The following is an 18,173-nucleotide window of genomic DNA, read 5'->3' on the forward strand; positions in this document are numbered from 1 at the left end:
GGTCATGATGGATGGCTTCCTCTCATCAGATTTTTTAATCAACCCAAGGGTTCTTGTGCTTTCACCTATGCTCTTCCTCCTATACATCAGCAATCTTCTCTCTCACTAATGCCAAATCCTATTCTAGCTGATGATAGTACACCCCCATTCCTCATTGGCATTCACAAAACCTTGTAGTAGTCAAGTGATCCAGGCTTCAAGATCTTCTGTAACCAGTGCCTTAACACTAATTTCCTTTTCATTATCAAGTGGGCAGGGATAACTTGGTGAGTTTTAATGTCCTCAAAATGCAATCCTGTATAATTTCCTGGAAGAAAGACAATTATGCTCCACTTCCTCTCTATTTTGACAATATTCTGCTTGCCAACCAGAGTCGGTTTTCTCTTCTTGAACTTACTTTAAATATCAAGTTTAGTATTCGTTTTCATTCTAAATCTTCTCTTTTGCTCAACTCCTGACATTTTATAAATCTCAAATCTGCCATACCTTACAATATTGTTCTTGCATTTGGGCTGGTGCACCTAATTCCCCCCCTCTTTCTCTCACTGACTCCCATAATTGTTTAAAATGCTCTGCTGCTGCATCATGTCTTTTCTCTAAGCATTTTTATGGATTCTGCTCCACTGAGCTGGCTACAACCATTCCTTCACTTTCCTCTAATTATTATGTGAACACAAGCATCTATTGGTCAACACCAACATATAGTTCAGCTTCAAACTTCTCATTCTCCTCCTCCTTCATTCCATATAACTGTTCTTTAGAAGTCTTTTATATACTGTTATTCTCTAAATGATTATAAATTTTATATCTTCAAGAAACATATCAGAAAATTCTTCTGTCTAACAATTTGCATGCACGCACGCACGCACGCACACACACACACACACACACACACACAGCACTGTCATGGCAACAGGTCTTGGCACATTGTCTGTGGAGGAGGAGGGGGGGGTTAGATGTTAGAATAGCAGTAATAAATTTATTGACAATTAGCAACAACAGATATTTCATACTGAAATTAAATGTGCAACATCAGGCAGTTTATGTTATTGGTTAAATGACTGTTTGCCTCATTCTTTCTCTTTAAATTGCTTGTTTGTTTTAAAGAGGAGGTTAATTGTACTGTTAATTTTAGTATGAAATATGTTGCTAATGTTCAGGAGATTTATTACTATTCAATGTGTTTTACACTCCATGAATCAGTACCTATTTTGTTTGAGAGAACTGTGATAAGGAAGTTCTGCAAGCTGGCTGCCAGATAATACAGGGATTGAATGTGATGGTAATAAATCATAGGGTTTCTCAAACAGATGACAATTCTTCTACTGTTTACTAATGCCTAGAGGGAGTCCAAGTACCATGGGAGGAGATTTGGAACTCAAGAAAGCATGGATAAGTGATTGTGTTAGACATATGAGACTTTCACTCTCCAAACCATGTGCCTCACTTTGTAATCAATGTACTTGACAAGAAAAACACTGTTAAAAATTACAGTAATACTCTGGTAAGGCAAAAATATTCCACAAAAAAATTTCATACAAAAGAACACCCACATGTACTCCACCAATGTTCATGACCATAACACAAACAAAAAATGATGCAACATACATGCATCAAATCTCACCTATTATTTCTTACAGAACTTCAATTGGACAACAACTCATTCCACGTGAACTGTCTGTTCCATAAAAAGAGCATACATGTGCATTAATCAGAGAAAGCCAAACTTAGCTTAGTCAGTCTGTCAAATTCACCCCCTTTATGATCTGCTCCAGCTCAAAATTTCCACGTCCCAGTTTCTTGCATCATTTTCACACTCCATATTGTGATAATCACTTTCACCCTTTGGTTATAGATCTTAAAGCTTGAACTTTAAGATGTGAAACATGAAACTCACAATGTATGAAAGAGAGATAGAGAAAGAATTAACTTCACTGCCTTAGCAAAGCCTGGGTCCTGTTAAAATCCTACCAAATGCTATTATAAGGACTCTGAAACTGAAAGCGAATTTGACAGTCTCATAGGAAATGGAAAAGCTTTCCTCCCAGAAATTCAGAATTTCACTCCTACAAAGGAGAAATTGGCCAGAGAAGAGAACTAGCAATTAGATTAACATCCGAGGCAGTTTATTAACTACGATATGAAAAAAAAAAAAATATATATATATATATATATATATTCTGAAACTAGAATTAAAAACAAATAATTATAACATACCTCATGCTTTTCCTGATATTCGGACATGTCTAGTCTGATAAATGCCTGTCAAATAAACCTTCTTAAAATCTTTGCACGGCAAGAAATAAAACTTCAGTTATATAAATTAAAAGGTTATTTTTAAGGATATCATTCTGATAAACTAATTTTCCAAAATTTCAAAATCACTTCAATATGTACTACATTATAAAATTCAGCTGCTGGGGAGGTTTTATGTTTTCTTAATAATTAATCTTCTTCTTTGAGTACCATCTCCTGTCGGAGGTCAGAAACCACCTTGGCAAATGTTGAGCGATCCTCAGCCACTCTGAATAGTCCCTCAGAGCTCATGCCAGTCCACTGTCTGATGTCTGCCTGCCAAGATTTTCTTTGTTTTTCCTTGTCCTCTTCTTCCATTTATCATCCCTTTTATAATCAATTGAAGTATCTTATATTTTTCATTACAAAGTAGGTGAGCAAGATATCCAGTTTTCCTCCTTTTTATGGTAACTAAAAGTTCACGTGATTTCCCCATTTGTTCTAGTACTTCCTGATTGGACGTTTTTGCTGTCCATGAGATTTTTAACATTCATCTGTATAATCACATCTCAAAGGCTTCAAGTTTTTTTGTTTTTTTTATTCATGTTGTCTTCAAGGTCCAAGTTTCTGCACCGCACAGCAGTACAGACCATACATAGCATTTAACCATGTGTACTCTAAGCTCTAAATTTAAATTGTGGTTACACAGTGTTGATTTCATTAGGAGAAATTTATTTGTTGCCATTTTAATTCTAACTTTTATTTCCATTTCTTAATTGCATTCTTCATTTAACCAGCATCCGAGATATAAACTTTGTCACTCTATTTGTTGCCCATTTAAAGAAAGTGCTGAATTAAGAATTGATTTCTTGCTTATGACTATGAATTTAGTTTTGGTGATATTTATTTTTAATCCCATGTTTTCACTTTCTTCGTTCACTAGTTCCAGAAGATTTTGAAGATCCTAAATACTGTCAGCCAAGAGAGCTGTGTCATCAGCATATCGGATGTTACCGATGATTTCACCATTTACATTAATCCCTTCCTCTCTTCCTTTTAAGATTTTTTGAAATATGGCTTCTGAGTATATGTCAAAAAGAAGAGGTGATGGCACACATCCTTGCCTTACTCCTCGTTTGATGATAATGGAGTCGGTAATAATGTCATCAACTTGAACAGATGCCGTTTGGTTCAAATATAAGTTTTCAATGATCCTGATGTCTTTACCATTTAATCCAATTCTTTTTAATAGTGCAATCATTTTAGTATGTTGGACTTTGTCAAATGCTTTCTCGAAGTCGATGAAGCAAATTAATACATTTTGGTCAATTCATTTTTGGAATAAGATTTGAGAACAGAAAAGAGCATCTCTCATTCCCAAACCATTTCTAAAGCTGAACTAGGTATCAGTGATGGTGTCTTTACATTTTCTGTATATTCATTTTTGAATTATTTTCAGAAACATTTTGAGAACACGACTCATTAGGCTGATCATTCTACAGTCATTACAAGTTTTCACATTTGCTTTTTTAGGTAGCATGAAGATCGACTGTAACCAGTCTTGAGGGATTATGCCTGTATCATAAATTTTATTAAATAGCTTTACTAATATAGTAATGTTGTCACCTTCTAATAACTTCACTATTTCTGCTGGTATTCTATTAGGGCCTAAGGCTTTACCATTTTTAGCCGAGTTCAGCGCACATTCTACCTCTGATTATAGAATGCATGGACCTTCCATCTGTTCATAAGTATTTTCTGCGTTCTGTCTGTTATCAGTAAAGAGTTCTTCTACATATTTCACCCATTCTTGAATTTTGTCATCCTTTTCGGATATTATTTCTCCCTTTTTGTTTTGAAGGATACATAATTGTTTTTTTCTTAAATATACCTGAGGTCTCTTTCAGCTTTTTGTGTAGATTAAAACTGTCATGCTTTTCCTGTCAAATTTCTATTTCTTTACATTTTTCATTCATCCAGATTTCTTTTGTTTCTTTGATCTTGCCTTTAATAATTTCCTGAACCTCTTTATATTTTGTTGGACTATTATTTTTATATGATCTGCATTGATCCATGAGAGAAAGAAATTAGCCAATTATCTAATCTTTCTTTTTTACTGCTCTATCAGGACACAAGGTATTGGTACATTTCTCTATGAAGAGAGATTTTAATTTGTCCATGATTCATCAATCCTCATGACTTCATCATTCTTGATAAGTGTTATCTCTTGACTCAGATCTTGACTCAATTTATTTCTTATCTCTGGGATTTTAACTTGCCTAGATCAAACCTTTTTTGTTGATGTTTCTTAAGTATAGCTTTCAGTCTAAGTTTTAACTCTGTCACCAGTAGATTATGATCAGAAGCAATATCCACACTAGGTTTTAGGTTTTATACTCTTCATAGAACTTCAAAATCATTGATTAATTAGCAAGTAATCAATTTGGTTTCTGACTATATTTGCATTATTATCCTGTGGCGATCGGCAAGTATATAGCTTTTGGATTATTGTGTTTGTGATCATTAGCTCCTCTTCTTGACAGAATTGAATAAGACGGTCTCCTCTCTCATTTTTTGTTCCCAGTCCATGTTTGCCAACTATATCTCCACTTCTACATTTCCCCAACTGTAGCACTGAAATCACCCATGATGATGATGATGTTAATATTATGTTTTTTTGTGTTTTTCATTAGTTCTTTGAATTGATCATAAAATCTTCGATCTCGATATCCCTCGTCAGCAGTAGGATTTAATAATTAATAACTTAAGTCAAAACGATAAAGATATAATTAAGTTATTTAACAGCATAAACAATTTAAAAATACTTTCGAAAATACATTAAAAAAAGCCTTAATTATTGTACAAAATATAAACAATTGACTGAATTCTGTATGTACAGCAGGGCATTTTTTTGTGATAAAGCTTATTTACTAATAAAATGAATGCCTTGAGTCTTGTAATACTGATTAATCTAGGGATGCTTGCAGACTAAGTAGGAGTGAGTGAGTGAAGATTGAAAGGTGCTGCTTTCGACAACAGTGTAACAAAGCTTGAGGTATAAACTAAAACCTATTGTATAATAATAACTGTTTCTTCTGCTTCTGGACACTGTGCGGCATCCTCAATTAGATTGTTCGAAAAACATTTAACTTGAGTTTCTTCCTGCTAACACTATGTCCCTGGTAGAGCCACTGGACTTGGGAATCATAAAAAATTTGAAGACACTGAATTGTGGAAGATTGCCACTACATCCTTGAAACAATTGAAGAAAATCTACTGACTTCAATGGCCAAAGAAATCAGCGCAATGATTACCATTTTACAGCAGTACAATCTGTTGCAGATAGTTGGCGAGAAATAAGCAACAAAACAATTCACTCAAAACTGCTCTGCTTATTGTGGTTTTAAGAATTCAGACCAGATATGACTGATAATGAAAATGAAATAATTTTGGAACTGCAACACATCAGAAACTACGAAGAGTTTTTACGCATTGACAATGGCCTTCAATGTTAGAATGAAGATGAAGATTGTGAGAATGCAATTGTTGAACATAATGGACCTAAAGCTCCTAGAAGACAAGGAAAGTAAAGAGGATGATACACCTGAACATGAACGAGTTACTAACCAGAAGGCCAGGAAATTTATTGCTGAATTATGAAGCAACTTTAAGCAAGAAGGCAGTCCTTTATCTGAATTAAATTACCTGTGCTGATTTTGTTCAGTTGCAGTCTAGAAATGGAACATGTATGATACACTCAATAAATTTCTCCAAAACAATTGTTAAGGAAAATATGCTTCTTTGATAGATACCTATGTATCTCTATATCATTATCTTCTGGCTGGACACTGTGTGGCATCCTCAATTAGATTGTTTGAAAAACATTTAACTTGAGTTTCTTCCTGCTAACACTATGTCCCTGGTAGAGCCACTGGACTTGGGAATCATAAAAAATTTGAAGACATTGAATTGTGGAAGATTGCCACTACATCTTTGAAACAATTGAAGAAAATCTACCGACTTCAACAGCCAAAGAAATCAGCGCAACGATTACCATTTTACAGCAGTACAATCTGTTGCAGATAGTTGGTGAGAAATAAGCAACAAAACAATTTACTCAAAACTGCTCTGCTTATTGCGGTTTTAAGAATTCAGACCAGATATGACTGATAATGAAAATTCAGTATCTCTAAAGAGGTTAATTATACATATAATTAACCTCTTTAAGATACTGACACATGTGTATGTTTAGTTTTTTTAAATAAAAAATATGATTAACAAAAGGTATACTGGAAGTTTGTCTATTTTTAAACATTAACTTTTTGTGATATTTTAGCTTTTTCCATAAAATTTTGCTTAATTGGGACAAAATGTTCTAGTCCCAATTAACCAGAATCTACTGTGTGTATTTTTTTTAAATTTTTTTACATAATCTGGAAATCTTGTCTAGAGACCAAAGATGGATATATTTTTCAAGTCATTTCATGTCTCCAATAAGAGGAGTATTGGTCTCACACCAGGCAATGAAATTCATCTCCCACCTAAATGCAAAAATCCATGCCCATGGTGAGAAATGATCAAGCAGCCTGTTAGATGGAGAGCAGATATGCTAAACACTCGCCAACAGATCGACAGGTCTGTGGTTGACTGAATTACTAATAAATCTGTTATTAATACGATTATGTTGTTTAAGAAATACTTGTGCTATGAGAGGTTTCTTTTAATTAACACAAAAAACACAAGGAATAAGTAATACTATTCATTTACGGCCATATATTTCAGCTTGAATACTACAGGCCATCATCAGTGGCAATGACAGTTAATTACCAGGTAGAATGTGAACAATGGATTGATTTAAAACAGTTTTTCAAATTAATCCATTTGAAAATTCAACCTTAAATAAATAGCATTACTTATTCCTTGCATTTTTCATGTTAATTAAAAAAAAAAAAATAACTTAACACGATTATGCTGGACAGTGTATGCATGTGCAGATCTTGGGACCTCATATTACCATATGTATGTTGCTTCTGCATTAGATAGGCACATTTTCATAAAGTTTATACAGAATGTTAGTTGCAATTTTTTTGGTATAATTTTATTTATAAAACAACACCTGTGGATTAATGAAACTGAAAATCTCAAATGCAATTTGAACTGATTTCAAGTTAGACATATACATATATACAGTATATTCATATACATCATTATATGTTTTAGAAAACATGTTTTAGATAAATAATATTCTGCACCACAATGAATGCATTATAAATAGCTGTTACCATATATTTCTTGCTGCTTCTGAAAATTTGAAAGAGGATGTTAGGACAAATGTATTTAGTTAGATACTATACTATACAATAAATCTGTTTTGTGGGCATGCAAGCAAGCATGCATGCATGCAGCATAGTGTATGTGGGATGGGATGTGTTATTCATTATGAGGCATCATTCTAGTTGTTCTTAACTACGCTAATTGTAGCTAAATATAGTACATACCAGCCCCTGTACTGTATTTAGTAATACAATAAAACTACTTGTTTGTCTTGCTTCTGCAGTAGTGTCTGTTAAGGATGGAATGTTTTACATGCTACAGGAACATTTTCACTTTATTCTTTGGAAAGAACAGACATAGTGAGTAAAACTTAACCTATTCCTCATTAAAAAATTCCAACAAAATAACAGAATATGTAAGATATCTATTACTGATAAGACAGAAGAACCACTGACAGGAGGGGGGGGGTAGTTATGTAATGAACATAAGATTCATAAAAGGATAGATAATATGATTGGAAATTAGTTATTTCTATATATTGTTATTAATGTATTTATACTCTAATCGTTTAGATTAACTTCTATTGTTTTATATCTTTATTTTATCCTACTGTCTGCGCCATTTGTTATAATGTTTCCTTATATCCTATCCTCATTCTTATAGCAAGCTCACCACTAATCTTTACTTATTTTTCCTTTCTCTCTCACACATGTACATAACTCTTTTGTCCCTTATCAAATTAATATATTTCTTAGGGTCTCTGCAGTCTTATTGGCCTCTCTATGCTCTAAACGTCAATTTATCACACAACAATCTGATGGAGTTCACTCTATAAGTATTAACACATTTATTTTTTTTACTGCTGTGCCAGCTAATACCTAGGATAGAAAGGATTCTTGCTCAGGGTGACCCCTTCAGAGAGACGATGATAATTTGATCAAGATTAATCTTATTCCTCCGCTTGCTTATTTCTTTCTCACAGTCGTGGCTCGACTAATATATTTATACTCATGGATTTATCCCGCTTAGTTCTTTGATGATTTTATGAGCGGTAGTTTTGAATTCATATAACATAAGCAGATCAGGCAAGTACATGAATGAAACAATTAATGAGCTTCAAGGTGATACACAATAATACAATTCAAGCAGGTTAATATGGTAGCACTCAATTTAGTTCAAAGGCTCTAATTAATCTGTACTAATCACACATACTAAATTGCAAATAACACTAATACAATCATAAAGTATAAAATTCATAGGTCATCATCATGCCATTCTGATACACGTGGCCATCAGTTAACACAACAATAGCACAATTTACACATTAAGTTTAACATAATCAGAAGTCTACTCGGCCTCGTGGGCTAACAAATCTTAACACTGTTTCGGACCTATGCCTAGTTGTAGGCTACTCTTACAGTCAGTCCCTTAAGTTCAGTCCAATATAAATGTCCTCACAAGGAATTCACACTCTTCTATAACTGGAATTAGTATTTCAAAAGTCTACATTACCATGTCTGTCCTTGAATTCTTAAGACTTGTTCCTGCCTTGTCTGGTCATCAAGGCCTTCAATACAGTCGCCTTAGAGGATATCTTCCGTGAAATCTGTGTGAGTAGAATCTCCGCGGGAAAACTGGGAGGTGGCACGGTAATGTCGCCTTGAATGGACGGCATCAATTTAGTTCCTCTGTCGCACGACAATACACAGCTATCCTAGAGCACGGACATAGCTTGGCCCAATACAAACGCTACGACAGACGAACTAAATGCCTTCCGCAACTGGCCAGGAATCTTCCCCGACGACGAGCTCGACCACTGTCCGAGAGATCAGGAACTAGGAATCCAGGAAAAAAGATCTGGAATCGTGCTTGCAAGGCCTTTTTGTTTAACTCTCTCCTCTCGGCAAATCTCGAACTTCGTGATTCGCGCCAACGCAGTCACGTATGCTAACGTCGATCACTTTAGCTCTCTCTAATTATTTTCGCACATGTGTCTGCCTTCCTTTCTTGGAAGACGCTTAGGTTTCCTTTTCCAATACTTCTCTCCCTCCCTTCTTTTCCAAAATGCAGGACGGCAAAAGTGACCCTTGAACCCTGACTCATAGGCCTTGCTAATTTAGTACTAGAGACAGGCTTTTTCAAATGGATTTGCCAGCTTACATGGATCTCTATAACTGGTTCACATTTAATACAGATTATATATAAAATATAAAAGCTTATTATACAAATTCATGAAATTCCAAAATTTTAAGTGTTTTGTACTTGTAAACAGCTTACACTTGTCCTATTGCCACGTTCCATATTCTCTGCCTTAGTGGTATTTGAGGTTGTGACCTGAATATTTTATAATAAACATTTCATAGCTTATTCAGGACACAACACTATATATATATATTTTTTTGAAACAGATTAAATGACTGTAAGCCAAGAGATAAAAAATAGGACCACTATTTTAATTTAAATAAATTGCACAACTAGTTTCATCTTCTTAGAAGACTTCTTTGGGTAAGCCCATGCATTCCTTGAATGCATGGGCGTGCGCATGCATTCAAGGTCTCAAGACATGAATGCCAAAGTTGTATAGCAGTGCAATGACAGTCTGAGAGATTATAGCTGAGGTTAGTGTTGAAATGTACTGGATGGAGGATGATTTCTTTAGATTCTACAATTCTTCTTTTCAGTTCATCATAGCATCAAAAGATATTTTTCGATTTGTCCCATATGGCTGGATGAATGATAGAGTTTTCATCATTAGCTTTAGGAAAATTGAGGACGTGGTTCAACAGAGCACTTACTCTGGTTCTGCCATATGTGACATCTCTTTCATGTTCCTCTAGATGTAATAAAAGAGACGTTATTCACTCTGCCTGGCAACTTATAGGACATACTCATATAAAATATAAAAGTAAATTATTAATAATTTGTTTGCCAGTAATGAAAGTATTTCTATTCACACTGGTTCTTCCTCTCACTTATATCTGACATTCATACATGCTCATTAACAATGGGTCACATATTTACATCTTTTAGTAATTCAAATATAACAACCAAATATAGTGTTCTCCTTAATTATTGTTTTGTTAATATATCCTAAAACATGTACCTCTCTTTCAGAGATTTAGTTACAATTGAAGAACCTGTCACAATATGTGGTACACCCACTGATACACAAACACATAATTATGGTGGGGCATGGTATTTTCTTTCACCCCCATCAGAGAGATCAAGGTAATGGTGAGAGAGTTCTGATCACCTCAACATGAAGGCATTAAAATGAAACATAAATAAACCATTTTGTGACGTACTGTGTAAAATTATATATATATATTTAAAAAACAGGCTGATCATGAAAAGAGTTAATATTTGTTATTAATGATGGGTCATAAAATATATGTTAAAAAATTAGACTTACTTTCTTGTTATTTTTATGCAAATATTTGGCTATCTGCTTGGCAAGTTCTGTTTTACCTAAATAAAAATGATGTCAAAATGTTTATAATTATGAAACTCTAATGGCATTGTTGAATTATTGTAGTTTTGCAAACTCACAATTGGTCAAAAATGACAGTCAATATAGTGCTTTTATTAAATTTTTTTTAAATATGAATCCCAGTCATGAAAGGTTTTAAATTTAATACCATTAGTCAGATAAAGACAATAACCTGGTTTTCTTGCACTAGAGACAGCTTGTGGAACTTTTTCAAGTCATTTACTCACTTTGTGTGACTTGTGGAGCACACTGGCAGCACAGAAAACTTACCTGAAATTACTTCTTGAATTCTCAATGTGGACTTGGATAGCACAGGATACTGATGGAAGCTTTGGCCCTCTTCTAATCCTACATGTGAGACCATAGTATGTAGCACTAATTTCAGTGCAAAGTTAGAATAATAAAATAATCTTCAATAAAGATGATGTCAATCTTGGTTGCTCACCTCTGGATCCTCTCCACCACTTCCTCATCCCAAAGAAACCAAGGCGACCATTCCTGAGCACAGTAATCTAGATGTGGTATCAAGGCTTTATAAAGGGAATGATAACTCCCTTATCTCTGTTTGTTGTTTTTGGTTTTCAATAACCAAGTAATCCTGTAAGCTACTCTCTACTTTAGCAATATGCCCTCTAAACTTCAACTTACCATCTACTACTACCAAATCCCTGGCTTCATCTATTTTCTGGAGTACAAATCCATCAATGTGGCACCCAGTTTGTAATCTTTATATCTCAAAACTTTACCCTTTTCCACATTAATTTGACATCCATTATGTTTTGCACATACTGTCAATCAATTTAAATCATCTACAAGCTCTCTACATCACCTTGATTATCTATTACCCTACCCAATTTTGCATCATCAGCAAACAACTGAATACCTCCCCTTCAAATTATTTCCTATATCATTTATGTACAAATTAAACAGCAGTGGTCCAAGCACAGAGCCCTATGGCAAACTAGCAGTCACTTGCCTTCTCCTAGATTCTGCTCCTTCATATACTACTTTTAGTATCTGTCCATCACCAACCCTTTTATCCATATTGCCAGTTTCATGTGATATCCTATCAAATGCCTTCACAAATCCAGCGGTATTATTGTGTTGCCATTCCCTATATCCAACTCAGATGTCACTCTATTATAAAAAGTTAGTAGATAACGAAGGCATGCTGCCACTCAATAGATAAGAATATGATACTCAGAGTATCATATTCTTATCTATTCATTCCTGAATTCTCTTTCTGATGACTTTTCCATACTTTTACCACCCCTCCTGAAATACTGATTGGTTTATAATTTGTTACCACAGATCCTCCTTTATGCAATGGAATTATTTTGGCTTCCATTGGGACTTTACCAGAGCTGAGACTTAAACAGCCTAGTCAAAGGCATCACCAGTTCCCCCTGTATGTTCTCTTAAAATGTGAGCCAATATTCCATCCAATCCCACAGCTGTAATTGCATTCAGATTCTGCAATATCCTAAGTACTTCCAATTCATCCATCTGTGTTCTCACATCAGTCCCCGTCACCATTGCCATAACAATATCTTCACTTGAATGATATAACCACACAAAATGGTCACTCACTAGCTCAGTAATTTTATCTGCCTCTGTTACCTTTCTACTATCTGAACTCATTAAAGTTATCCTCCCATAGTCATTCTTCCTCCTACTTGCCACATTACGAAAAAATTCCTTTCGCCTGCTTGGCTGATTTCTTCTCATAATCTGATTTTACCTTCCTTACCATGTTGCCGTTCGCATGGTTAGCCTAGTGCAGTGATGGTGAACCTTTTTACCCAGGTGTGTCAAACATTTTTTTTTTTAAATACTGACGTTGTTGATTTGCCACTTGCATACATGCATTATAAATTTAACTACATAATCACAGATGGTGACTACTTATACATATCATATTAGGCTATTTATTTAATAGGACATTGATATAAAATCTATGAATTCATATTATACAATTAATTTAATAAAGTAAAATTACAAACTTACATTACATTTAATGACTTTTCTGTTGCTGAGTACTGGTAGAAAGTTGCTTTATAGAAGGGCTATAGACAGGCAGCACTCAAATCATTGCTCAATCTATTCTCCCTTTCGATTTGATATTATTTAAGGCAGAAAATAGAGTTTCACAAGAGTATGTAGAAGAGAAAATTGTTAGAAGAGCTTTAGCTCTAACTACAAAATAAAATAAAAATAGGCTAACTATAAAATATAATTCGTTCAATGAACTGAAACCTACTTTCGCCTTAACTGAGAGCGATTCTTACATGATTTATCGCAGTTTTTTCATCAGAATACCAATATTTTTCAACATCCAAGGTATGTCACCTGAAACCCTCAAGTGTGTCAGTGCTGACACACGTGTCATAGGTTCGCCATCACTGGCCTAGTGGCTATGCGCTTTGCAACCATATGCCTGGGGAAGGAGTGTCCTAGATTCAATTCCCATTGATGATGTGAGGAGCTTAAGTATCTTTCTCAGTCATAGTCAAGTTAGCTGGTCTTGGGAGTGGACAGCAGGGTTTTTCCTCCCCCAGTTCATCTGGGATTTTCATTCAGCAAGCAGGCAAACTGGCCCCCATGAACACACAGGCTACAGCCAAAAATATATACTTAATCCCTCATTAGGAGGACTCAACCAGTTCTAAGGGGCAGTCAAGGAACAGGGGGGGGGAGGAACTCCATATGAATAAATAAAAAACATGTTGGTAATCTTTCTCCTTATATACCCTCCATAACATTTTTTTTTTCTGCAGCTCATGCTGAATGATACTACTCATCCATCTAACTCCTACCTGATTTACTCTCCTGACATTGGATTCACAGTGATATTGCTTCCTCCCGATACCTTAGACTAGACTATCCTCCATGCACTGAGAAAACTCTTCTCTTGCATATCATAATCACCTGCCTTGTCTTGTAGTTCCACATACTCCTCTTCTTAACTGGAATTTCCACATGTTTTGCTACCTCCCAAGTCAAGACCACATGATCACTTCTCCAACTGGAAGCAATATTGCTACCTTAGTTATGGACATGTCTTGAGATCCAATACTCTTGTCCTTGGGTCCCCCTCAGTCACATTCTGCTTCAAGTAATTATCTCTAAGTAAGTGTACAAATTCTATTTCCTTCCTGCTATGTGATCTCTCCTTCTTCCATCCATGTCTCTGAAGTTGAAGTCCCCCATAATAATTACTTGGTTTGTACTCGTTGTACTGATCTGCTGATGCATGTCAGGTTATTTTGCTAGAACCCCCCCCCCCCCAAGTTTTATGGTTTACCCAAGATACACAAGAAAGACATTCCTCTTTGTCCAATTGTGGACTGTATAGATTCATGTAATTATCAAACAGCCAAATTTTTAGCATACCTATTGAAAGCTCAGATCGGCAACTCACGTTCATTCATTAAAAATTCTTCCAATTTTCTAGACAAATTAAAAAAATGTTTCCCTACAATCCAATGACAATGGTTAGCTTTGATAAAGAATATCTCTCTTCACAAATACTCCTCTTGAGAATACACTACATCTACTTTCAGAAGCATTTCTGCAGGATGTAGTGAAACTAAACTATTCAACTTTGTTATGCATTCTGGATATTTTATTTGCCAGAATAAAGTTTACAGTCAAGTTGAAGGAACCGCAATGAGAAGTCCATTCTCCCCTAGCACTTGCTAACACCTTTTTAGAAATTTAGAAGATAAACACTTTGTCCATACACCCTCAGCTGTCATTTTAGGTTCATTATATAGACGATGGTTTTGCTATCTGGCTCCATAATGAAGACATTATCTATTTTTTTACTGAAAAAAATAAAAATAAATAAAAAAAACTAAATCCAAGTATTAAATTCACTATGGAAATTGAAGAAAATAACAAATTGTCTTTTTTATACTCTACTCCTTTGTACACCATCAGGTGAATTAATTACTTCAGTTTATCAAATCCTTTCTTTTAGTCTTTTCTTTTAGTGTTACATGGTGATCAGCATTCATTTTTGAAATTATGGATTCTACAACCGTGTTAAAATAACTCTTTTTATTATCCTGACGTTTCGATCTTCATATCAAGATCATCATCTGAAGCATACATAAATATACAAGACAAGCTGCGTTACATTTCAAACTGAAAGCTAGAGAAACAATGATTTGATCACATGCTACTCACTGGCATGACCTCTAGTGGGAAAAAAAAAAAAAAAATTACATCAAGCTAGATTTAATTTATGATTACATAAATAAACATTCTTGCTTACAGATAGTTTTTCCTTCCAGTAACAGTGATGTCCTATTTCTATTATTACAATTGTTATTTTTGATTTAAAAATTATTTATAAATTACAACATGAATAAACATTCTTTCTTACAGATTTTTTCTTTAACAGTGATGTCCTATTTTTTAGTATTAAAGTTATTTTAGATTAAGAATCCTGGAATTTCTACAGTCCTATTTATAGTTGTTCTTAGAGAGGAAGGATTTGTGGGACGAATATATGCCTTCCATATGTATGGGATTTTTAGACCATCATTATTGTTTAGATTGGGGTGGTTGATAATGATCTCACAGGCTTCCTTAAATTTGTGTTCATACCATGTTTTGGTGGTAGACAACCAGTGCTTTTCCAGTCAATTCTACGTAAGGTGTTCACAGGGCATGATCAGAAAGGCCAGCTTCACCATAATTATTAAATTTGATGCATCGTTTATGTTCTTTTTGTCTGATCAGAATTGTGCGTCCTGTTTCTCCTATGTATGGTATGTTGCAGGTGCAGTAATACAGTATACTCCAGGGTAGGCCAGCAGAGGGAGTGGGTCTTTGAATGAGTTGAGTAAGCTTTTTAATTTTGCAGGGGGTTTAAGGGTGGCTTTGAGGTTGTATTTTTGTAGTACTCTGTTTATTTTGTCTGATGTCTCTTTAATGTAGGGAATGGTTATAGTTTTGTTGTAGTCTGGTTTGTCTTTGTTTTTTATTGAGGTCTTGTGGAGAATTTTGTTAATAGTGTTTTGGCTGTATCCATTTTTTTGAAAAGTATTGCTGATCACTTTAAATTCATCTTTCAGTGCCTGTTCACTGGAGCAGATCTTCAGAGCATTGTTTTTAGGGTATTGATTGACACCTAGTTTTTGTGTTGGGTGGTGGTAGGAGTTTATGTGTGTGTATATATTGGCCAGTATGTATAGGTTTTCTAGTAAACAGTGAAGAAAAGATTGCCCAAGGGGAGACATGTGACAAGTGTATCTAGAAACGGCAGTGTGTTATGTTTTTCAATCTCAATTGTGAACTGTATATGTTTGTGTTGCTTGTTTAGGTGGCTAAGGAATGTGTCTGGTGTCTAGCAGCCATGAGACCAGATTGCAAAAACATCGTTAACATATCTAAGCCAGACTTTGGGTTTTAAAGGGGAGGAACCTAAAGCAAGTTGTTCAAAATGTTCCATATAAAAGTTATCAATGGGGGGGTGATAATAGCAAGCCCATGGCTGTGCCTTCTTTTTGTAGGTAGAAAGCGTTTTGCCATACAAAATAACTAGAATGTAATACATGCGCAGAAGAGCACCATGATATCGGGAGGAAATTTGTTCTGTAAAAGGAGGATTGGGTCATTTATTAGGACATTCGTAAAGAGGGCAGAGACGTCAAAACTGACTAATAGATCATCGTTTTTTTTAATGTAACGTCTTTGATGATGTTTATGAAGTGTTGCGTATTTTTGATATAGGAGGAGGAATGACCTACCAACTCCTTGAGTGTCGCAGCTAATTTTTTGGCTAAGTGATAAGCACAGTTGGGCTATCAATCCCTTCGACCATAGGCCTCAGCGGTGCATTTTCTTTGTGAATTTTCGGTAACCCGTAAATTCTCGGGGGGGGGGGGGGGGGGGGGGGGGAGGCGTAGTGTGGAAATAGTTTTTTGACCACATCTTTGGGCCATGTGGTAACTGACTTAAGTAGATTCTCTGTTTTCTTTTTTATCCTATTAGTTGAGTTATAGTTAACTAATTGGTATGTGTTATTGTACGAGACCAGTACATTCATTTTATCCACATAAGTGGTTCAGTTTAAGATAACGGTGGCATTTCCTTTATCTGCCCTGGTTATTACGATGTTTGGATTTGACTTTAGTGATTTTATTGCTGTTAATTCATGTTTAGTTAGGTTGCTTGTTATTGTTTTGTTATGATTTAGAATGTTGGGAGTTTTTAAACATATTTTTTCTGTTATGTTATTTGGAATGAATCTTAGACCTCTTTCAATATTACAAATAAATTCAAGTTTGTTTATCGATTTGGGTGCTATGGCATAATTTAAATCTTTGTTAAGTATAGAGATTTCGTCTTTGTTTAAAGTGTGGTTGGATAGGTTAACTATGTTACTGATACCTGTAGGTGATTGGTGGCTCCTGTTGTTTCTTGCTTCAGGTTGGTTGTTATTGTTCACTGTGGAGAAATTTGAATATGGCGGCTGGTTCTTTCGATCTTTTAGTCTTTGGAATTTGGAAATTAGGTTTTCTTTCTTCGTTTGGAGGATGTGGTTCGCCATGTTGTCAGTAATCTTTTCCAGGATCATCCAGATATCTGCGTTTACGTAGCTTGAAAGTTCTGTTTTTTCTTTTTGTAGCTGGTTTTGTGTAGCAGCTAAGTTCTTTCTGGTTATCAAAAGTCTACTTTCAATGGTTGCTACATTCAATAGCAATCAGCTCTCCATCCATCACAGAAGATTGGAATTATAAAAACTTTATTGCAACATGCTCATACTATTTGTTCTAAAACCTCAACTATTACATCGGGAACTCAAACATCAAATGACATATGAAACTCAACGTCTTCTCCGAAATGACCATCCAACAGTTTGTTATTTCCTATAATCCTAACTTATTTAAACACTACATCGAGTTCCAATTCCTTACATTTCTAGTATCTCAGAACCCACTTTTAGAATTCTTAAGAAATATAATTTAGGGGCTACTTTTTTTCCTAACAACAAATTATTAGCATGGTTTCCATCGTCTAAAGATGGACAGTCCCCTCTAGCTCTCTCTCTGGTGTCTGCCAAGTTCCTTGTGACTGTCATCATTCTTACTTTGGCCAGACTAGATGCTCTGTGGAAAAGAGAATACAAGAACACCAATCTTACATTAGCAACAGTAAATCT

General features: G+C 35.0%; 1 protein-coding gene across 4 annotated transcripts in view; it reads right to left on the reverse strand.

Annotated features, from left to right (window-relative positions):
• Window positions 1-18,173, reverse strand: part of LOC150105767 (mitochondrial disaggregase-like) — a 244,459-nt gene that overhangs the window by 89,421 nt on the left and 136,865 nt on the right. For all 4 annotated transcript variants that reach the window (XM_090393565.1, XM_090393564.1, XM_090393566.1 and 1 more), the window contains 2 exons: window positions 10,922-10,977; window positions 2,218-2,262 (listed from right to left, as the gene is read on the reverse strand). In XM_090393565.1, coding sequence (XP_090249691.1) covers window positions 2,218-2,262; window positions 10,922-10,977 — 101 coding nt within the window. The remainder of the gene's footprint in view (window positions 1-2,217; window positions 2,263-10,921; window positions 10,978-18,173) is intronic.

This window comes from Typopeltis vanoorti, chromosome 6 (assembly GCF_054136105.1).
Source record: "Typopeltis vanoorti isolate ZY-2024b chromosome 6, IOZ_Tvanoo_1.0, whole genome shotgun sequence".
Lineage (NCBI taxonomy): Eukaryota > Metazoa > Arthropoda > Arachnida > Uropygi > Thelyphonidae > Typopeltis > Typopeltis vanoorti.